Source organism: Lupinus angustifolius, chromosome LG05 (genome assembly GCF_001865875.1).
Source record: "Lupinus angustifolius cultivar Tanjil chromosome LG05, LupAngTanjil_v1.0, whole genome shotgun sequence".
Lineage (NCBI taxonomy): Eukaryota > Viridiplantae > Streptophyta > Magnoliopsida > Fabales > Fabaceae > Lupinus > Lupinus angustifolius.
In genome coordinates this window covers 2,703,146-2,727,562 of record NC_032013.1, presented here as the reverse complement: position 1 = coordinate 2,727,562, position 24,417 = coordinate 2,703,146, and the positions used below count along the sequence as shown (strand labels likewise).

Here is a 24,417-nt window from a genome sequence, read left to right as displayed (position 1 = left end):
GAAAGTTTCTGCCATATGCAGTAATCGATTATTCTCCAAAATTTCGAATCTTCAGGCATACTAATGCCTGGTAATCCATTATTGACCCTATGTAATCGACTACATACCCCAAAAATTGAAATTTTTTAAACAAAACTAAGCAATTTTAAGTACAAGTAGACATAAAATAAACACAATGAAGCAAATATAAAATCATGTATAAGCATTTAAGACAAGTAAGCTTCATCAAGTATGCATAATTCTCGTCTAATTTTATAGAAAGGTTATTTTTCCAAAGGTTTAGTAAATATATCTTCTTGTTGGTCATGAGTATCAACAAATTCTAGAGTCACATCTTTCTTTTGGACATGGTACCTAAGGAAGTGATGTCTTATATCTATGTGTTTGGTTCTACAATGCATTAATGGATTCTTTGTGAGATTTATAGCACTAGTATTGTCACATTTTAGGGAAATGCAGCCTAAGTCTAAGTCATAATCATGTAATTTTTGTTTAAGTCACAACACTTGGACACAACAACTACCTGCCGCTATGTATTATGCTTCAGGAGTACTTAGGACAACACATGTTTGTTTCTTGCATGACTATGAGACTAGTGCATTTTCTAATATATGACAAGTACCACTTGTGCTTTTTCTCTCAGTTTTGCATCCAGCAAAATCTGAATATCCTACCAAATCACATATACTTCCTTTTGGATATCATAATCCAACGTCAGTTGTGCCTTTTAGATATTTCATAATTCTTTTGACAACAACTAAATGTGATTCTTTTGGTTTTGATTGATAACGTGCACACAAATAGACATTAACCATTATATCAAGTCTACTGGCTGTTAGATAAAGTAGAGAACCAATTATACCTCGATACTTTGATATGTCAATGCATTTTCCAACTTCATCTATATCAATGTATGTATCAGAACCCATAGAAGTGGCAATTGACTTGCAGTCATCCATTTCAAATCTTTTGAACAAGTCTCTGCACTATTTCGATTGACTTACAAAAATACCATCCTTGAGTTCTTTGATTTGAAATCCAAGGAAGTAATTTAACTCCCCCATCATGGATATTTCAAACCTCCCTTGCATCATTTTGGCAAAATCACTACACAAAATCTTATTAGTAGAACCAAAAATAATATCATCTACATATATTTGAACAAGAAGAGTATGATGATTTATTTTCTTATTAAAAAGTGTAGTGTCAAACTTTCCTTTGGTAAAGCCTTTTTCAAGTAGAAAGTTTGTTAGATGATCATACTAAGCACGTGGAGCTTGCTTTAAGCCATAGAGAGCTTTCTTAAGTTTATATACATGAGAAGGATGTTTGTAGTCTTCAAAACCTGGAGGTTGTTCGACATAAACTTCTTGTATAGAACCATTAAGAAATGCACTCTTTATATCCATTTGATATAACTGAAAATTTAGAGAGCAAACATATGCAAGTAATAACCGAATAGCTTTAAGTCTAGCAATATGAGCGAAGGTTTCCTCAAAATCTATTCCTTCTTCCTGATTGTATCCTTGTGCTACCGGTCTAGCTTTATTTCTAACAATATTTCCATTTTCATTTAATTTATTACGGAATACCCAACGAGTTCCTATAACATGCCTATTATTCGATCTAGGAACAAGTTCCCAAACTTCATTTCTCTCAAACTGGTTTCACTCTTCCTGCATTGCAAGAATCCAGTGTTCATCCTCGATTGCATCATCAATCTTTGAAGGTTCTATTTGAGAAATGAAGGTCATGTTGAAACAAGCATCATTTAGCTTTAAACGGGTAATGACACCATTACTTATGTCTCCAATGATGTTGTCAATAGGATGATCATGATGAGTTCTCCATTCTTTTGGTAAATCAGAATGAATATGCTCTTCTTGATAAGATAGAGTATCATCCACTTTCAAATGCTCAATATTGATTGTTGTATTGGTAAAAAACTCTCCTTTTAATGGGGAACTTGACAAGTCCTCTTCATCAAGAGTTAACCCATCCTTTATTATAGAATTGGTTTTGTCAAAAGACACATGAACAAATTCTTCCACGGCTAGAGTTCTTTCATTGAAAATTATGTAATTTTTACTCGTAAGAGAGTAGCCTAGGAAGAGTCCCTAGGAAGAGTCATTCATCAACTTTTGCATCAAACTTGCCTAAGTTATCTTTACCATTATTTAAAACAAAACATTTACAACCAAATACATGCAATGAGAAATATTTGGTTTTCTACCTTTAAAGAGTTCATAGGGGGTTTTCTTGAGAATTAGTCTTATAATAACTCTGTTTGAAACATAACATGTTGTACTAATTGCATCAGCCCAAAAATATTTTGGGAGATTAATTTCATACAACATTGCACGAGCAAGTTCTTCTAAGGACTTATTCTTTCTCTCTAAAACATCATTTTGTTGTGGTGTTCTAAGAGTAGAAAATGGTGATTGATACCAAGACCATCACAAAATTCTTCAAAAGAAGCGTTTTGAAATTCTCCCGCATGATCACTTCTTATAGCAGCGATTTTAAGTGATTTTTCATTTTGAACTCTTTTAGCATATTTGCTGAAGACATTAAATGCCTCATTCTTATGAACTAAGAATAGAGTCCAAATATATCTTGAATAGTCGTCTACTATAACAAGAGCATAGTAGTTACCCCCATAACTTTTGGTCCTTGAAGGGCCAAATAAGTCCATGTGTAGTAACTACAATGGTCTATCGAAAGAACCATATGCTTAGGTTTGAAATAAATTTTTGTTTGTTTACCCATTTGACAAGCACTACATAGTTTGTCTTTAACAAACTTCATTTTGGGTAAACCAACAACTAAATCTTTCTTAATCAGTTTATTCAAATGATCCATATGAATATGAGCAATTCTCCTATGCCAAAGCCATGCATCATGATTATTATTAGCAACTAAACATTTTATTGGTAAATAAGAATCTAATAAATCATATTATATATTATTTATCCTTTTACCAATTAGTTTAGAGTTTTTAGAATCCTTACTTTTGATGATGCACTTATCAGGGTAGAATGCCACATGGAATCCTCTGTTACATAGTTGACTTATGCTCAACAAGTTGTGCTTGAGTACTTTAACATACAATACTCCTTCTATAGTTGTTGAAGGTGGCTTACTGATTCTACCAACTCCAAGTATTTTTTCTTTATTGTTGTCACCATATGTAACGTAGCCTTTGTCCCTTGGAGTAAGGACAAAGACCTTATCTTTGTCTTTCGTCATATGCTTTGAGCATCCACTGTCCAAGAACCATATATTGTAGACGACTCTCAAATTATCCTACAAAACATGTTAAGTAGTGTTAGGTACTTAATTTTCCTTGGGTCCTACATGGTTAGTACCTTTCTCAACCCATCTATAGTGACCTAAGGGCACACCATATTTTTAATCATGCAAGTATTTGGTGTTTGATCATGGTTCTTACAATAAGTACATATGGGTTGATGCTTATGTATCCTAGTTTTATTGTTACTATAATTAAATGCATGGACACTTTGTTTCTGAAAGTTTATTTTTGTTCAAACATTTTGTTTCTTAGAAACTTGGATGTTAGAATAGCCAAGACCTCTTTGGTTTGTAGAATGTCTCTATTCTTTAATCATTTTGTTCAGATTTTTGCTACTCTTATTTAATTTATTAAGTTCAAGACTTAATGTTGAAACTTTCTTTTCAAGAGTAATGAAGTTTTGACATGAAGAAGGTGATGGTTTATTTCTGAATACTTCTAACTCAATTTTTTACAGTTTGATACTCTAAAGAATTCATCAATGTCAAATGCTGAAGTGATGATGTTCTTTGCTTTGAGATTGTATTGCACATTCTTTTTGTCTTCATCATTCCATGAGGATTTTGGCTTTACTTTCCTTACACCATTAACAATGGTGAAAGGTTCATAAGGTCCTTCCTCAATTGCATTCCAAATATCCCGATCTTCAGATTCTATAAAGATTCTCATCATGATTTTCTAGAAGTCATAACATTCTCCAACAAAACTTGGAGGGCAATTGATGTTGGAACCTTCTCCTAGAAATGATCTTGATGCCATCTTAGATACATGATTAGATTTGAGAATAATTTACTCAAAATAAAATCTGATGTCAATTGTAAGACTGAGATGCCAACTAAGAGGGGGAATGGTTGTCTTAAATCTATGTTAGTTTTTTCTTCAAATTTCAGAGTTAGTAGCAGCAAAAACGTTATGCAGAAAAATATCAAGTAAATTTAAGGAGATAAGGGAGAATAGAGTACTCAGAGAGTTTTATATTAGTTCACCTTCTTGTCCACCGAAGGTTACATCCAGTACTCTTGCAACACAAGAGATTTCTTCACTAGATATTAAGAGTAGTAATTACAAATTCTCACTCCGAGACTTCGTTATACCATACTACTCTCTAACACCTATATCACTCGTTGAAAGACAACCTTTTCAAGTGATTGTATCCCCTTTCTTATCACACCCATGTGATAAAAAATATTTTAGCAAATTGAATGAAGAAAACTTTAACAATGACAATGAATGCCTTTACAAGATTTGAACATTATGATCTCTTTCAATCTCGTAACTCTTTATACACTTAGTTATAATTCCCAGAAGGTTTGGAAATATTTGAAACCACACTTAAAGAAACTTCCTAAAATTTAATCTGAAAGTTAAGAACAAGTTGCAGAAAATGCAGAAAAAGTGTTTCAGAAAAATTCAGATTGCGCATTTGAGTTGTGTGTTTGATTATGAGTTTTAATGCCTTTAAATAGGCTTTCCAATCAGCCATAAAACCTATATGAAAAGGTAGAAGTTGATTGTAGTGAAACCATTACATTTGGGGTGAAAGCTGTTGAGTTTGAATCTAAAAATCTGGTGTAACAGCTCTCAGTAATCGATTACAACATTGACGTAATCGATTATCCAAACAATCTGTCTAACTGAGTAATCGATTACCAAACTGTGTAATCAGTTACTCTCATATACTGTAACCATGTAATCGGTTTCTCAAAGGGAGTAATCGATTATCCTGTTCAGTTTGTGTTGGGTTACTCGTTTCTCACTCATGTAACCTGTTACTTAGTTCTGGTAACTTGTTACTTAGTTCTGGAAACATGTTACTTAGTCACAGTAACCTGTTACTTAGATCTAGTACGATGTTACACAGTATTTTGAAAAATTGTTTTCATTTATACTTGTAGTTTTAATTTTTCTTTTAAAATATTTTTGAGCATTACTACTAATTGTATATTATAGAGTATAAGGATAGAAGTACATATAGACTTAGACTCTAAATTCTTTGAAGTTTTACCTTTATTGTCTTCATAAGTATTCTTCATTTTCTTGTTTATGTGATGTTAATGTCTTCAACAAAACCGTGTCAAGGTCAGGAGCAAGATCTTCTTCACACATGTACCAATTCTAATACCATAGAAAGAAATAGAGAGAAGAGGAAATGTTTCTGAACTGAGATGACTTTTCTGTATGGGGGTCGAGATCCCCAACAGCCATGTCGGTCCAACGTCCCATAAAAAGATCTCATCACAACAGCCAGAAAATCTAACGGTCAAGAGAGCCCAATGGCCACACGACCAGATCTTACTCCACTCTTCCCTCAATCTTCAACTACGTGCTAACTCAGTCAACATTTGTGCCAACTGTGTGTGGACTTGGTCAACACGTCCAAAACGCTAAAGAACGATACTGGGCCCAAGCACAAACACGAATCGAGCCGGTCGGACGGTGGCAGAGGAGGTGGTGGTGGTGGTGCGCACACGTGTGAGGGGGGGTTTTGATTGTATGAATTCTCATCCACCATAAAACTTACACTATCCCTAGGGGTACACCCCTTAGAGAGCATTAAGGACTTATAAACCCTTTGCAAGTGCCTCATTCATTCTATATGGGATTTGAGTTTTTTTCATCTCACACCAAAAACTTCATTTGTTCCAATAATCCCCCACTTGAAATTAAAAAAATAATTTCCGACAATATTTTGGTCTCTATAAGATTGTACATAAACAAAGGTGTTCTGTGACTTGAACCTTTGCATAGCGATTAAGATTTAGATTTTGCTAGAGTGACTCGTAGCCTTGAACTATATCTCAAACATCAAATCACATAACTTTTTCAAAGGTGTATTATGTAAAGCTCGTGCTTAAAGGTTATGCACGTCTATCCCAGTATAGTGAACACTCTAGAAATTTGTGGCCCTAAATTTCATAGGAAGCGACCCTATTTCCACGTTCACATAGGCGCGTCTATCAAGAGTAATCTTGTAGCCTAAGTACTCCACTCCAATTGGAGTGTAGATCTCACTAAGAGTTTAATTCATCCTTTCATCTATTTTATAACATGTTCATTCTCATATAACTTCACAACTTGTTTTTACCCATTGAACCTATTTCTTGGAATATTCAGTTAGTTAGGTCAGGTTACCATCATGAGTGATCCTCGTTTTAAGGGCAATAGTTTCATACTCTTGAAAGTGTTATAGACTTTCTTTCTAGCTAATCATTTTGTCAAAGGATCTTCTAAGTTATTATCAGTGCATACATGATTCACTTTAACAACAATTCTTAAGAGTAACTCTCTAATAATATTGTGCTTACGAGGTATTTGTCATTTCATATTGTTATTAATATGATTCTCGATCTTTGCAATAGGTGTGACACTATTACAATAGATAATGCAACCAATATCGGGTTTTCTCATAGGAGTCTTTGCAAGCAAGCTTCTTAGCCAACTTGCCTCTTCACTAGCTGTTGTTAGCGCTATCATCTCAAAACCTTCTAGGTCACTGGTTGCTTTAATTTATAATTTTTTGAAATAGTGTTCCAATCATTACTGGTTGCTTTAGAATCATCTGGTTGTGTAATCCAAGGTTCATTGTTTCCTTAAGATACGTCATGATCCTTTTTATAGCATGCTAATGCTCCAATTCTATGGGTAAACATGCACAATAATCCCACAAAATAAACAATATCGGGTCTAGTCATAATCAATGGTTATACCAAAAATTGTCAATGATGTTAGTATACTCATTTTTTTCTTAGACCTTCAGTCTTCACATTTTTTGAAACTTCGAAAAGTAAACCGAATCATATAGCTACAACTATTATTCTTTACTGACAACAATTGTCGAGCAATGAACTTATTAGATATTGGTTGTGTAATGAAGTTTCAACTTATTGTTATGTTTAGATACTTATGCAATTGGATAATTATTTTCTAAAATGTGTCACCATTATCTAGAAGGAACACATTTTAGTAGGATGTGTAATTAACATGTTATATATATGTTGATTTTACAAAAACAAATACTATGATTTTCTAGGTTTTCACTTTTTAATGACAGTAGTAAATCGTATCAAACCAAATTGAGCCTTCCTCTCTCCTTGTTCATTGGTTTTTGCACCTGAACTCACCCCAGATTTGCGCGAATAATTGTTAGGTCTACTACACGTAAGTCCTTGGATATTCAATAGATTCAGATGACCCCAAATTCAAAAAATATTTAAAATAATTACAAACAACTTATACAATTATGTATGTTTCCTTTAATCATATATTATTTTAAAAATGAGAAAAATAATACAAAATTATAAAATAATTTAGACATTATTTAATTTCATTTCACTCAAACATAATTTGGTTTACTCACACAAACATAAAAATCAAATTATTACTTCAACTTTATAATGTAAATTTTATTTAATAAGAACTCTTTAATAAATGTAACATTACATCACACTTATTGTTGTTTAACAACATAACAGCATTGTTTAACAAAATAACATCACAATTATGACATTATTTATTTAGTAAGAATTACTTAATCAACATAACATTATAATAGCTTTGAATTAATAAAATAAGATCATTGTTTAACAACATAACATTACATCTATAAAATAAAATTATAGATTAATAATATAACATCAATTATGAGTGCATATGTATAACTATATATGTATATATGGGTGGATTTAGAGTTTTGATTCTCAGTATCCACAAGTTTGTGTACCCATTACCCAAATCCATTTAACAATAAATTTTAAAATCTTCGATCTCAATTACACACAAATCTATAAATACAAACCCGACCCCTACTCATCGTAGGTATTGTGATCCCTAATAAAAACAATAATGATAAGTAAGAAAGCATTTTCGGATTTATTCACATTCTATACACAGAATCCAAGTAGCAGAACTTAGATATTTCTGCTTCTTTTTTTACTTTTCATTCCATGGATTATAATCAACAAACCAAATAAAAGTTTGTAATAAACAAGATAGGATTTTCTCCCTCAAATCTTCAAAGCTTTGATTGTGAACAAAATAGAACTCTTACATAAGAATACACTTGCATCACACCTATACTTTCATTTTCTCAACAAACAAACAAAAAAACAAATTTAAATAAAAATAAGAAAATCCCATATTACCACTGCCCTATTACAAAGCAACATCTAAGACACCAACATAGCAAAAGAATTAAATACAAAAAAAAAAGATTTAATTGAATCACAGTATTTGATACATTCAACTATTGAAGGACACAAAGCATCTCATACCCTTCTTGTCCTATATTTCAATTCAGAATCTTCCATAAATCAATATCAAAGACCACATTTAACAAGCAATGCTATATTTTGAAGGATTGATGAAGTGACAATGAATACCAAAATTCTGGCTTATACAACCATTGGTGGTTCCTGCATGACCAGACAAAATCATGTTACAAAACATGAATGCTAATAACAAGAATTGACAACAGGTTAAGACATAAAATAGGAGCATAAAATAGCTCTTGTCCTTCCTCTTTCAACTCTACATGTTTTCCTAAACAGTGCCAATATATAAACCTTAAACAAACTCAAAGATGTGGTGTAAAGCACCGCAAGATCCATAGAAAGATCAAAATGTCAAAGGTTCGATTTCTGTGAGCATCATTTATTGGGAGGGGCAGCCACGCACCCCGAAAAATGGCATAGTTCCTTTTCTAGAAAAGGTGAGGGGATACCATTGGTAGTACCAAAAAAACTAATTAAAATAAGTAATATTAGAAATTTGCCCAATATTTTTTGGGCCTAAAGGAAGGGCTTTACTGGTCTTACGTATGAGTAAGGTTATTGCTTAGTGGCCAACTGGTCGTGGACTCAAATCCTATAAGCGATTTCTCCGCTTGTGGGGTAAGATGGTATACATCTATCCTTCTTAGACCCGGAGCCTCGTGTTCAACTAATTAAAATAAGTAATATTAGAATTCTTTCCAATATTTTTTGGGCCTAAAATAAGGGTTTCACTTGTCTTATGTTTGGGTAAGGTTGTTGCTTAATGACCAAGAGGTCATGAATTCAAATACTCGAAGCAGTTTCTCCGCTTACAGAGGTAAGGCTGTATACATCTACCCTCCCCAGACCCTGTTGGGTCGAAGCCTCGTGCAGTGGTTTACCTCTATGTTTGGGCCATCGATGTACAAAGACTCAACAAAAAAAGAAACTTAAACACAATGCAATTGTTTGTGTTTTTTAATACTAAGAGTGACATAGCTAGGGCATTAACCCACCTTTGCTGTCAAGTTTGATACAGCCATATGAAACTTCTCTCTAGTTTTAGTACCAGCAACTTGTCCGGCTTTTGCAACCTTACCAAAAGCGCCATTCAACCATGATGTTCCTGCAGTCACGTATCTGCAGATAATCGACAGAAAGCCATTAACAAGCAAATAATATACAACATCTGTCAAACTAAGCCAGATTGATCATGCTTATTTTGCTTCTATACTACATACAACTCATTGAGGCAAGAACTATAGAAGCATATAAATTTATTGTCATTACATTATCTTTCTGTATATGCACGACCCAACTAGGCAACTACAAAATCATTGCCATTAGATATAGAAATCCAAATGCAGAGGAAACAATGGAGATGTTTCTTGGAGGAACACCCACATGGGGAAAAGAAAGAACTAACAAGATGTCACCAATCAAATTATATAATGAAAAAAAACTGAGATTATTTTCTCAAGCATCGGATAATCTTCAAAAACATCCTACCAATAGTTAGGCCATGTCAAACAAAAGGTGGCTGGAAAGAAAATTTAAGCTAGCATATATCACTCTACGGTAATCGTGAGAAATACAATGCTCTCAGGAAAAAAATAAGATGTTCTGGTCAAGGATTGTCCTACATACTATGATGATCAGTAACAATATTTCAAATTTCATTCAAGTTCTTCTATAACATTCATATAAATTATAATAATGATGAACATCAAAACACATAAGCAGTAAACACACAATAAACAATCTAGCTGCATGGGTTCAATACCACCTTAACTGACAACATAATTTTATAATTTCGATCTGCATCTTACATTACATATGAGAAACCAGATGCAAAAGCTTCTCCTAGGGAAATTTAATCTAGGGTTCCTTAATATCTGCTAAGATGTAACTACTATTTACTGCCCTTGCCTTTCCCATAATCCTATATTTTGTACATGTTTTTATTGAGGCTTTTAACTATATAATAAAGGGACAAAGTATCTTTCATAGCAATATATGACAGAGATCCAATAGTAAGTGCATCTTTGAGTTTGAGGATTCTTATTTTTGGGAAAGAATTGCTTGTATCCCTCTCTCGGGAAGTTTTGGATTATAAGCTATCTTGAACACAGACTAAGCTAACTCAAACATACACCAAATCTGGTACACTTACACCACTGAATAACTTTTTGTAGTTTATAATTCCACAAATCCACAAATTGATATGTGATATTGTCATGAAGATGATGCATATAAAATTTATGATAAACTGGACAATGATCGGTATCTGTAATCTTATAGTTGACAACTTGATGTACACTATATTTTGATAAGCGTGTTATACATAAAAGTCAAGTAGGTTGATAAAGTATGAATCAATATCTATATTTTGAAACATTTTACTAGCTTAAACTGCTCATGAAAGCTTTTAATCCAACAGTTAGATCGATGGATTTCAACCTTTAAAAAAAGTTATTTAATGGAGTACGTCAAGACTTACTCCTGAAGTGTCTAGTACTGGAATATGAGGATAAAGGGACTTTCTTAATTTTTAATTTTTTTATTGAAAAATAACTTAAAATCATAGTTGTTAAAGATTTATTTGTGCCATGTCATGCAATCTCCATCCAGTACTGGAGAGGATCTGAATTCTATTACATTATATTTATAAGACAAGACTCTGAACCTGCTTGTTTTGACAGCTGATCCAGTACTATTCAACTTCCTCTCGGCTGCAATTACTGCTGCCATGGTTTTATCTGAAACATGGAGCCTCTGATCAACAGATTTCACTTTCTCATTCACCACAGAAATGCCGACTGTTAGTTTCTCTGTCAGACCAACTTTCTTGTCGAAAGAAATGACCTTTGCAGATGCATTTGCAGTCAATTGGTGCTTTTCATCAAATGCTTTAGCCTTGTTCATGGCGTCTTGTCTTATTGCCGAACCTTTCGCCAGCACACTTGTAACTACATCTTGTGCTCTACTGATGTACATTCTTCCATTGGTTTGGCCAGCGTTTTCCACCTGAAAGAGATGTAATATAGCAAACCATAAGCTCGGTCTGAAAAATACAATGTTAACATTACTGGTAGTATTTGCATGGCATCGAATAAACTGAATGTGCTACAAGACTGACACTATATGAGAAGCCCTGAAAGATAGTTAGATTGTTATTGTATAAATAGCTTAAAAGTCAAAACTAGGACTTTCTCCTCGAGCTGTTATTAATTGTAATGTCAAATTAAGTACATGGAAATGCACAGAGAAACATATCGATATACTACTTATTTGTTCCACATCTTTCAACTGATCTTAAATGCCAATGGAGAAGAGCTTGTAAGTAAATAATGTTCATGCAAAATCTTAAAGCTGATTTTGGTTTTTACCTCAGTATTTGATGAAACATTTTCAGAAGGAGGAATGTTCATAGCATGTTCCACCATCCTAACTTCCTGTATAAATTGCAATTGGTCAGTTCAAAATTTTGCATCGATGCACTGATATATTATACAGGACTTCTCGATATGTTACCTGCATGTCATAGTTTAGTACATAGTTCTCAACTGGAGTTATACTCACAATCTGGTCGACTATCGTTGCTCCCTAACAAAAAGACAACAGAAATTTCACTCTTACAAGCCACAAAGTGCAAAAGTAAGTTACCAACTCAATATCAAAACCGAAATGTGATCACGTCAAAAGACAATAAGTCAAGGAGGACGGGCATTTGAATCTAAATCTTAACAAAGACAATCAAATAGGCACCTCCATTAAAGATAGCCCTGCTAATGTGAAATTTTCAGGTTTTGTAAACTGTACTTATTTGCCATTTCAATTTTCCCATGCTAATGCTATCATGATGCTTACTATACTAAAAATACCATATCAAATTACTCTTTTCCATCTTTTATTTCTCCACAAAGTGACATCTTGAGGATTTCAATCTCATCATTTCCTTCGGGAGTTCAAGTTAATCTAACTTGCACCCGACTCGAGTACACGTTATTCACTAGGAGTCAATTTCTTTCATTTTCTTTATAGTGAGCACTGAGCTTTATCAAATGAAATAGATCTCTCTCAACCAAGTTAGCCCATATAGTACAAGCAATGTTTTCTTCATCATATATAACAATTTGGAATCCTAGCATCTACCTTGGAAACAAAGATGTAATTCATTTGATCACAAAACTCAGTCAAATTGAAAATGATTAGAAATCAAACTTGGCCAACAACAAACATATATTACAAATGTGACGTACCGATAATAACAACGCAATCTCAAGCGCTTTTGGATCTTTAAATGTCACAAATGCTGTCTTTAACTTCCCAGATTCTCTGCAAGAAACACACACAAGCATCCAACCATACACTTGATTATGTACATGACACACATAAAAAGGTAAAATTGATTCTAATTCTAAAGGAAAGTAGATATAAGTGCACTGTATGAAAACACTTGCAATAAAAGTTAAACCATGGACCTTTCTATTTTTTTATTGTCAATATTTTTAACTTATTTCAATTTTATATATCATAAAAATCAAAAGTAAGAGCACCTCATGATTTATTGTTTGTCTTTTTCTACTTTTTCCTTTTGTCACAGCATCAAATAAAAAATTACAATAGAAATATCAAAAATTAAGTTAAAATAACCCAAAAATGCAGAAAAAATAGAAAACAAGAATTTGAGTATGTAAATAAACTACCTTTGGATCTCAATATGCTCGATTTCACCAGAAAAAGAGAAGAACTCATGAATCTCTCTCTCACCAGCTAGATCTGAAACTTGCTTCACTTGAACCGTTCTTGTCTGGAATAATGAAAAAATAAAAAAGACCCAGTAAATGAAAAGTGAATAAGGTTGAAACTTGAAGGAGAAAAGAGAAGAAAGAAGAAAACTTGAAGGAATTGAGGTTAGAATTCAGTGAAAAAGGTAACCTGCATTGTAGAAGTAGAAGTAATGGTGGTAGAAAAAAAAGTGATTTTGTGAAGAAGAAAGTGATTGTATGTTACTCAAAGCTTGGTGGAATAGAAGAAGAAGACAGGTTGGAGTGACTTGTGTTGCATTGAATTATTGTATGAGTTGTCCATTGTAATTCCACAATTGTCCTTCTAAGTCCTTTATTTTCTCGATCTTATCATTTTAGTTCCTCCTAACTTAAAATTTAAAATGATACTCAAAAAATTTAAATATGAATTAAATTAATCTTTTTAGAAATAAATTAGTTATTATCATGTGTTATAAAATATGTTAAAAAAACTAATTTGATTAACATTTAAAAAAATTATGACTATTTTAAGTTTTTCAATTTTTGAGGAACCAAATTAGTTAGGTAAAAAACCATAAGTGATTAAAATGAATATTTACTCATATATTTATCTATTCAAATATCAATGTAATATTAATTAAAAACTTATAAATAATCACATTAACAATTCATTTGAAATACTTATATTTAAAATTTAATTGATGATTAAAAAAGTAATGAATGATAAAGTGATAATATTAAAAAAAAATTAAGGGTGCATCTATTTTTTTCTTCAAATATTGTGTTACATACATGTCTTATTTTTCTTGAATAAAAATGTTCTTCTCTTACCAACAAAAATCAATGGATAATTGATTAGCTAGTATATCCATGTTTAGTAACATTAAGGTTTTGTTATTTTAAGTTTCTAGTTAAGCAAGAATACGAGTTTGAGTTTGTATTTTGGGAAAACCATCCTCTCATCTTCCATAGAGAATATTTGTTGCTCCATAAAAAAATAAGTAACAAAAAATATATATTATGTATTTAATATTTATATAGATTGATTCCATAATATATTTTGATTCATTTTTAGTTATCTTTTAAGTTGATTTATGGTAGTTTTGTTGGTACTATTATTATGCTTATCTTCATAAAACCAGGAAAAAAAAATCTGAAAAGCCAATCTTAGGCATAGCTTTTATTGTCATTTTATTGTCTCAGCTTTGGTTTCACTTTCACATTAGTCCCTTATTATTACTTTTGCTAAGGTGAACTCAAAACAATGTTATTTATTCTTCCTTATCATTAAAAAAATTTTGTTTTGAGTTTACTATCGATTCCTACTTCTATTAAAATGACATCGTTTTGTATTATCATTATCGTTGTTGCTGCTTCCTCCAAACCGATCGAGGTCGCTAATGAAGAGGAAGCAGAACAGTTGATGAATTGAGGGTCTTAGGACGGCCATGACAAATCTAATGATGGGGTGTCATAAGGAAGAAGAAATCATTCGTTACAAAAATGATTAAAGGGGACTAGTGTGAGAGTGAAAAAGTTTGAAGTGATAATTTGAGAAAAAAAGTGAAGGACCACATATCAATTTTCTTTTTTATAGGAATACATGATATTGCTGCAAAATTCAAAATTAGTAAGCTACTACATAAATATTTTTATTGATATGATGAAATCTTAGCCATGGTCTTTAGTTGAAATTTGCGGATTAAAAATAATGCTTAAAAGAATGTAGTTTACTAAACATACAATTTATCGATAAAACTTAGTATACACTCCCAAAAAGTTTTATGGGAACTCTAAATTTACACTCCCAATTGAAGCTAGAGGCATACAAAATCATCCGTTTTTCAAATAAAATATAATACAAATTAATAATAAATAATATATTAAATGTGTGCAAATTTTTATAATTATCGGTACATAAATAATACACTATTATAATAAATACATCTCATTAATAATCGATTTTAATAGTCAATAATTGATGGAATATTATTGCTAGGCCTTACTTGAATTATATTACAAGTAAGATATGTAATTTTCATCCGGTTAGAAAGGTCATATGGCACAAATTGAATATGACTAAATTAGATATCTGTAGTTTATTGCTCCATGTGTTATGAAATACATTAAATTTGATGATAAATCACAATTTTTCTCATATAAAAATGAAATATAAACATGTAATTTAATCTAAAATGGAATATCTTGATTTAAGAGGATGAAAACAAATGTCTCACACTTAATGGATATATTTAATTGAATATTTAATTAAACTTATTATATTTTATTCATAATAGTTTAGCACATATAATAACAAGAAAGTTATCCCTAATTTAAGCCTAAACTCACAAGTCATGTTGATTCTTTTCTTGGTCAATGCCACATGCTTAGAATTTCGCGCACCGATTGACCATACTTTTCTAATTTGAACGATATTCACATGACACATGCATGTAACATGCTCATGCTTAATTTAAAAAAATTATATCACACATTTATTTTTTACAAAAAAAAAAAAAACGTGATGAGAGTGTATGTTTTATAAACCGACATTGTAATGTGTAATATTCATACTTAATTATTATTGATTCTTCAAAAAATTATTACAAATGAATAATATATTATATATTGATTATGCATTAATTTTTATACTAATAATTGCATATATATTATACTCTTTATTTTTCTAATCATATGATTTATATTACTGTATTTTTTAAACTAGTCATTGATATTATATGCTCTTTTGTTTCATATTTAATTGTTACTTTCATACTTTTTACTTGTTCTATAATACTTATTTCTTTAGGAAATCAACTAAAAACTGTATTAATTGTTTTTTATTGTTTCCTTTATGATTATTAGTGTATAGGCACTTCGTGTCTGTCAGCGAATATTGTATTGTGTGATATTACATATTCAATTTTTATATATTTCATTTTTTAAATTAAAATGTATTTTTGTGTTCGGTGTACTTTATATTATATTTTGTGTGTTTACGATAATGTTTAATTTATGTTGAGATATGTGGTTAATTAATGTATTGGTGGTAGTTCTTAGGATTATATAGTTTTTTTTTTGTAAAAATTAAATAATGTTAAGGGCAATATAGGAAATGAAAATTACACCATGAGAGAAGTTATTTCTAGTTTTGGCTTTATATATAGTATAGATATAGATATAGATTAATGTAAGTGAAATAAAATATATATCGGTGATTATTTGTTATTAGGGATATTTTAATCAAATATATTATAATTGATATTATTCAATAACTATCTTGCATTACTTAAACATAAGTAAAACATATGAAACAAATTTATATAGTGATGATAATAATAACATTTGAACATCTAAACTTCAAAAAGGCATTTCTTAGAGGCAGGGTATAATGTAAGTTCGTTATCCTTCTTTATTAAAATTTGAGTTGAAAATTTATTAATTGAAGTATTTGAAGTAAATAATTCCAATATGTCTTTTACAAATGGATAATATAACTGATTTATTCAATCTATTTTAATTATAATTTATTTGAAATAGAATATATATGATTATACTTTTGAAATACTTCTTTCAACAATAAGAATTTATACATTTGAAAGAAAATATATGTGATTTTCCGATAACAATAATTTGAAAATTACAATAATCTAGAGTTTAAGATTGAGAACTCTCAAATTAATTTTAAGGACTATTTGCTAATAGGATATTATGTTGGCAATATAATTATTTTAAAGTGACATAAACTTTTTGAAAGACTTAAAAAATATAACACTTATATGTATCACTTGCAATTAACAATAGTTAAAACATATCACTATGTTGAAGACCTATGTTATAGACTTGATCACAATTATGCTTGATGTGTGCCCCATCTCATTTCATAATAGTGCCCACGTCATATTGTGATGGGATCNAAACGTGATGAGAGTGTATGTTTTATAAACCGACATTGTAATGTGTAATATTCATACTTAATTATTATTGATTCTTCAAAAAATTATTACAAATGAATAATATATTATATATTGATTATGCATTAATTTTTATACTAATAATTGCATATATATTATACTCTTTATTTTTCTAATCATATGATTTATATTACTGTATTTTTTAAACTAGTCATTGATATTATATGCTCTTTTGTTTCATATTTAATTGTTACTTTCATACTTTTTACTTGTTCTATAATACTTATTTCTTTAGGAAATCAACTAAAAACTGTATTAATTGTTTTTTATTGTTTCCTTTATGATTATTAGTGTATAGGCACTTCGTGTCTGTCAGCGAATATTGTATTGTGTGATATTACATATTCAATTTTTATATATTTCATTTTTTAAATTAAAATGTATTTTTGTGTTCGGTGTACTTTATATTATATTTTGTGTGTTTACGATAATGTTTAATTTATGTTGAGATATGTGGTTAATTAATGTATTGGTGGTAGTTCTTAGGATTATATAGTTTTTTTTTTGTAAAAATTAAATAATGTTAAGGGCAATATAGGAAATGAAAATTACACCATGAGAGAAGTTATTTCTAGTTTTGGCTTTATATATAGTATAGATATAGATATAGATTAATGTAAGTGAAATAAAATATATATCGGTGATTATTTGTTATTAGGGATATTTTAATCAAATATATTATAATTGATATTATTCAATAACTATCTTGCATTACTTAAACATAAGTAAAACATATGAAACAAATTTATATAGTGATGATAATAATAACATTTGAACATCTAAACTTCAAAAAGGCATTTCTTAGAGGCAGGGTATAATGTAAGTTCGTTATCCTTCTTTATTAAAATTTGAGTTGAAAATTTATTAATTGAAGTATTTGAAGTAAATAATTCCAATATGTCTTTTACAAATGGATAATATAACTGATTTATTCAATCTATTTTAATTATAATTTATTTGAAATAGAATATATATGATTATACTTTTGAAATACTTCTTTCAACAATAAGAATTTATACATTTGAAAGAAAATATATGTGATTTTCCGATAACAATAATTTGAAAATTACAATAATCTAGAGTTTAAGATTGAGAACTCTCAAATTAATTTTAAGGACTATTTGCTAATAGGATATTATGTTGGCAATATAATTATTTTAAAGTGACATAAACTTTTTGAAAGACTTAAAAAATATAACACTTATATGTATCACTTGCAATTAACAATAGTTAAAACATATCACTATGTTGAAGACCTATGTTATAGACTTGATCACAATTATGCTTGATGTGTGCCCCATCTCATTTCATAATAGTGCCCACGTCATATTGTGATGGGATCATGGGTACATACATTCAAATGGGTGGTCATATCTAGATAAAAAAATTTGATAGGCTTAAAACAATTAGAGAAAAAAAATGTATATATTGACAGTGTATGAGTTTTTTATTTTGTTATTGCATCATTTACCATCTATTTTTAATCATCATTGACTTTTTAGAAAAAACTAATCCAAATAAACAGTAGATGATATATTGACTGTGCATATATCTTTACACTATCACTACATAAATTTAATATTCTTATAACAACAAAATGTATCACAAACTTGAAAAAAGAATAATTGAAACTTATTATTAATTTAACATTAAAAAAAATTAGTTGAAGGCCTTAGGTGATGTTGGGGGTCTTAGACCACTCTCTTAATTGGCTATTGGCAATGAAAATCATGTTTGACGCGTGACACATTGACGAGGTTTATTGGAAAGTGTTAGATAATTCAGAACCAATTTTTTTCCTTTGTGTAGTGCAAAATGGACACTTGTAGAAGTGATAAGTGGATAAAAATAGAGAAGAGTAGAAAAATAACACTAAGAATTTTAACGTGGAAAAATCTTCTCAATGTGAGAAGGAAACAACCACGAGACCTAGTCCAGAAAATATCTTTACTATAGAAAGTAGGATTACAATATTTGACTCTCTCTTATAAAGAGGATAACACTCAATCTCACCCAAAAAGGATGGAAATACAAACTCTCTAGTATCTCACTAGGAATACAAATCTCACACTATATGGATATAAACTCTCACGTTCTCTCTATGTTGTTTTTCTTACTTGTTTGTTGTGTCTCTTCCTCACAAGTCCCCTATATATATAGTGGAGGGGAGGAATGCTCCATCATAAAGACATAGTGGAAGATTAAATTGTTGTCATACTTTTTCAGACACTTTGAAAAGTGCTACTCCAACTTTCTAAGTTAGACTTCAATTCTCAAGACTCAAGAATAATTCCAAGACCTTGGAATAGCCATCATTGAATATTCCAATCGTTCATCTACCAAGATTCATTGGTCTTGCTTCCACGTCAATTAGGAAGTATTCCCAACAAATCTCCCCCTTCCTGAATTAATTGATGGGTATCACCAGTCATGCACCTCTGTAACAGTCTGTTAGCTTCTTGAGTGAAATTGTCTTGGTCTTCATGTCAGACCAGTTATCATCTGTATGAATTTTCTCTAGCTGCAACTCACCATCCTCCAAAGCATTTCGTATCCAATGATAATGATAATCAATGTGTTTTTCCGAGAATGAAACGTAGGATTCTTAGCTAGGTGAATTGCACTTTGGTTAAATGCAAAACATATCTATCTTGAACATGACCCAACTCATGCAAGATGTTTTTCATATATTTTATCTCATTGTCAGCTTCAGATGCTGCAATATATTCTGCTTCAGTTATTGATAATGCAACACATCTTTGTAATTTGGATTGCTAAGATACAGCTCCCCTGCAAAAGTAGTTAAATAAGCTGATGTGGATTTTCTGGAATCTACATCTCCAGCCATGTCAGCATCTGTGTATCCAACTAACATAGGATCTTCATTATCAAAGTATAAACATCTTTTCGTAGTTCCCATCAGATATCTCAATATCCACTTTACTACATTCCAATGCTATTTGCTGGGATTGGACAAGAACCGACTCATAACTCCAACCGCGTGGGCAATATCTGGTCTTGTATAAATCATAGCATACATTAGGCTTCCTACCACATAGGAATAAGGCATTCTGCTTATTTCTTTCCTTTCTTCATCAGTAGTTGGACATTGCGTTGTTGTTAACTTGAAATGTCCAGCAAGTGGAACACTAACAGGCTTTGCCTTATCCATGTTGAATCTCTTGAGAACTTTCTCAATATACTTCTCCTATGATAGCCATAACACTTCTTGAATCGATCTCTGATTATCCTTATTCCAAGGATATGCTTTGCAGGACCCAAGTTTTTCATAGCAAAAGACTTGCTTAAATCATTCTTCAAACCAACAATCTTGGTCTTGTCACGCCTGATGATTAACATATCCTCAACATATAAGAGGAGGATAATAAAGTTTCCATCTTCATACCTTTTAATAAATACACAATGATCACAATTGTCTTCTTGAAACTATATTTGGTCATGAAGGATTCAAACTTCTTGTACCACTATATCGGGGCTTGTTTCAGACTATATAAACTTTTATTCAGACGACACACTAAGTGTTCCTTGCCTGGTTTTTCATAACCTTCTGGTTGCTCCATATAGATTACTTCTTTGATGTCTCCATGTAAGAAAGCTGTTTTGACATTAAGTTGTTCAACTTCTAAGTCTAGGCTAGCTGCTAGACCCAATGCTACTCTTATGGAGGAGTACTTCACCACTGGTGAGAATATCTTATCAAAATCAACTCCTTTCTTCTGATTGTATCCTTTCACAACAATCCGAGCTTTGTACCTTGGTCTTGAGCTTCCTTCTTTAACTTTAAGCCAATAAACCCATTTGTTTTTCAAGGCTTTTCTTCCTTTGGACAACTCCACAATATCATAAGTGTGGTTCTCATGTAAGGAGTTCATCTCATCTTCCATGGCTTTAATCTACTCTTCTTTATCATATGTCTGCATAGATTCTGAGAAGTCTCCAGGTTCACCATCATCTGTCAATGTGATATAATCTTCCTCGGGATACTTTGAAGAAGGTATTGTGCCTCTTCTGGAGCGCCTCAGTTCAACTTGCATATGATGCTCTACTAGCTCGAGTTCTTGATGCATTTGTGTGTCTACCACCACTTCATCATGATCTGACTCTTCATTAATCTAGTTAAGTTTCGTGTGAGTAGGATCTGCTTGTTGGTCTATCTGTTATGGATCCATCTGATGATCAGAATCTGTTTGTTGAGGAATCTCTCCCCTGAATCAATGCGAACTTTGGACTCGTACTGGCTTTTCTTCTGAACATCTTTGATCGTATGATCCTCAAAGAACAGAACATCTCTAGTTCTCACAATTTTCTTGTTTATCAGATCTCATAGTCTGTACCCAAATTCATCTTTTGAAGACCTAAGGTAAATGCACTCCTTGGTCTTAGCATCCAACTTCTTTCTCTCATCTTTTGAAATGTGAACGAAGGCTCTGCATCTGAATACTCTCAGGTGGTTGAAGAATGTCTTCTTCTTGTACCATACTTCTTCTGAAATTTCTTCGTTTAGGGGTCTTGGAGGTGTTCGATTTATGAGATCCACTGCAGTCTTCACTACTTCACCCCAGAAATACTTGGGAAGATTGGCATCTTGCAACATGCATCTGATCTTCTCTTCAATTGTGCAGTTCATCATCTCAGCTACACCATTCAACTGATGAGTCTTTGGTGGTGTCTTCTCCAGTATGATATCAAAAGTCTTGCAATAGGCTTCAAATGGAACTCAATACTCTCCACCATTGTCTGCTTTCAGACACTTCAACTTCTTCCCAGTCTCATGTTCTACTAGTGCATGGAACTCTTTGAATGCTGATAGTACTTGATCTTTGATTTTCAACAAGTACACCCATACTCTTCTCGAGTGATCGTCTATGAATGTGTCAAAGTAGTAGGCTCCTCCGAGAGATCTTTCAAATGGTGCACAAACATCTGAATGCACTAATTCAAGTACTTCATCTCCCCGTGATGTGCATGAAACTCTTTGAATTCTAATAGTACTTGATCTTTGCTTTTCAACAAGTACACTCATACTCTTCTCGAGTGATCATCTATGAACATGACAAATTAGTCGGCTCCTCTAAGAGATCTTTCAGATGGTGCACAAACATCTAATTACACCAACTCAAGTACTTCATCTCTCTGTGAGGGATTGCATGTTCTCTGAAAATCGACTCTATGTTGTTTACCATAATGACAATCAGTACAAGAATCTAAAATTTGATCTTTTATACCTGGAAGGTGGTCTTTGGTGAGCATCTGAAGTGTCTTCTCACTCGTGTGTCTCAATCGCCTATGCCAAAGATCTTTGGAGTCGGTAGCAACATTTGCTTCTCCAGAACAAATTCCTCCTTGCATAATGTACAAAGACCCTTCCTTTGAGCCTCTAGCAATAACGAGGTTGCCTTTTGCTACTTTCCACCTCCTTTGAGCCTCTAGAGATAAGGTTGAGACGCATAACTGGGACATGTCTCACCTCCTTCAGTATGAGCTTTCCTCATGTGTGTGTTAGCAACACAATATCACCAATTCCCGCAATTTTGTTAGTAACATGGTTTCCCATTTCCACAGTACCATAATCACCTTTCTTGTAGTTTGAGAAGAAACCTTAATGTGGACTTATATGGAAAGAAGCACCAGAGTCAATGATCCAAGCACAATCACCATATGCAACATTTAGATAATTGTCTTCTCCAATGAGGATAACATCATCATCTGCGGCGATGGTTATGGTAGACTTATGACCATTTTTTCTTGGATCAACTAAATCTTCATGGACATTTCCAACTTTCTGGTCTCTCTTTAAGGACCTGCATTCAGATCTTTTATTTCCTTCTTTACTACAATAATAGCATGTTATTGACCTCATGTGAGATTGAGGGCGACCTCTAAATTTGCTTTTGCTTCTTCCGTAAGATTTATTCCTCCCATGAGTTTCACTTCTTCCACGTCTCTCCACAATATTTGCTTCAGAGTGGAAGCATGTACTCTTTTCTTTCCTTCTGGATTCTTCATTCAATAGACTGTCTGAAACAGTGTCCATTAAGACCTTCCCATCAGGGACTGAGTTGTTGAGCGTGACCACCAATGTATCCCAACTTTTAGGTAACAAACTCAGTAGCAGAAGTGCTTGCAACTCATCATCTATCTTTGTCAATTGATTGACAAGACCCTTGAATGAATTCAAGTGCTCTATCATGCTCTGACCATCTTTGTAGTCGAGTTTCACCAGCCTTCTGACAAGAGATGCTTTATTTCTAAGAGTTTTCTTTTGAATAATAGATTCAAGTTTCGATCACAACTCATAAGCATTTGTGTTTGTGGACATATGCTCAAATAAACTTCTATCAATATACTTCCGAATCATTGCAACAACTTTTCGATTCGAAACCTCCCAATCTCTGTCACCCTTATCTTCTGGCTTGTCTTTGCAAGAAATAGGCTCATGCATATCCTTGCAGTATAAATGGTCCTCCATCATGGGCTTCCAATAGGAATAGTTGTCAGCTGTCAACTTGAACATATCTCCATCAAATGAGATATTAGCGGCTCCTTCCATCTTGGACTACACATGCTAAGCTCCCTGAATGAACCTGGGAGCTCTGATACCACTGTTGGGAAATTCAGAACCAATTTCCCTCCTCTGTGTGATGCAAAATGGGCACTTGCGGAAGTGACAAGTGGATAAAGAAAATAGAGAAGAGTAGAAGAATAACACCAAGAATTTTAACGTGAAAAAATATCCTCAATGTGAGAAGGAAACAACCACGAGACCTAATCTAGAAAATATCTCCACTATAGAAAGTAGGATTACAATATTTGGCTCTCTCTTACAAAGAGGATAACACTCAATCTCACTCAAAAAGGATGGAAATACAAACTCTCTAGTATCTCACTAGGAATACAAATCTCACATTATGTGAATATAAACTCTCACTTTCTCTCTGTGTTGTTTTTCTCACTTGCTTGTTGTGTCTCTTCCTCACAAGTCTCCTATATATATAGTGAAAGGGAGGAAGGCTCCATCATAAAGACATAGTGGAGGATTAAATTGTTGTCATACTTATCAAGACACTTTGAAAAGTGCTACTCCAACC

The 24,417-nt window shown here is 32.1% G+C and overlaps 1 protein-coding gene across 2 annotated transcripts; it reads right to left on the bottom strand.

Moving 5' to 3' along the window:
- On the bottom strand, positions 8,379 to 13,641 carry LOC109347460 (binding partner of ACD11 1). Of its 2 annotated transcripts, XR_002107602.1 has the most exons (9): positions 13,504 to 13,641; positions 13,272 to 13,375; positions 12,825 to 12,900; positions 12,097 to 12,168; positions 11,952 to 12,017; positions 11,249 to 11,589; positions 9,579 to 9,702; positions 8,632 to 8,724; positions 8,379 to 8,550 (listed from the first exon to the last, which is right to left on the bottom strand). XR_002107602.1 is itself a non-coding variant. In XM_019587328.1 (8 exons), exons 1-8 carry the CDS (start codon positions 13,507 to 13,509, stop codon positions 8,704 to 8,706), a joined length of 810 nt encoding a protein of 269 aa, XP_019442873.1. In that variant the 5' UTR covers positions 13,510 to 13,641; the 3' UTR covers positions 8,379 to 8,703. The 2 variants fall into 2 exon arrangements, 1 of the variants encoding a protein (XP_019442873.1); XM_019587328.1 differs by having other exon boundaries at positions 8,379 to 8,724.

Coding starts and splice junctions, on each gene's coding strand:
- LOC109347460 (XM_019587328.1), bottom strand. Junction 12,901..13,271: donor GAGCATATTGAGATCCAAAG/GTAGTTTATTTA, acceptor TGTTTCTTGCAG/AGAATCTGGGAAGTTAAAGA. Junction 12,169..12,824: donor AGATTGCGTTGTTATTATCG/GTACGTCACATT, acceptor TCTTTTTGTTAG/GGAGCAACGATAGTCGACCA.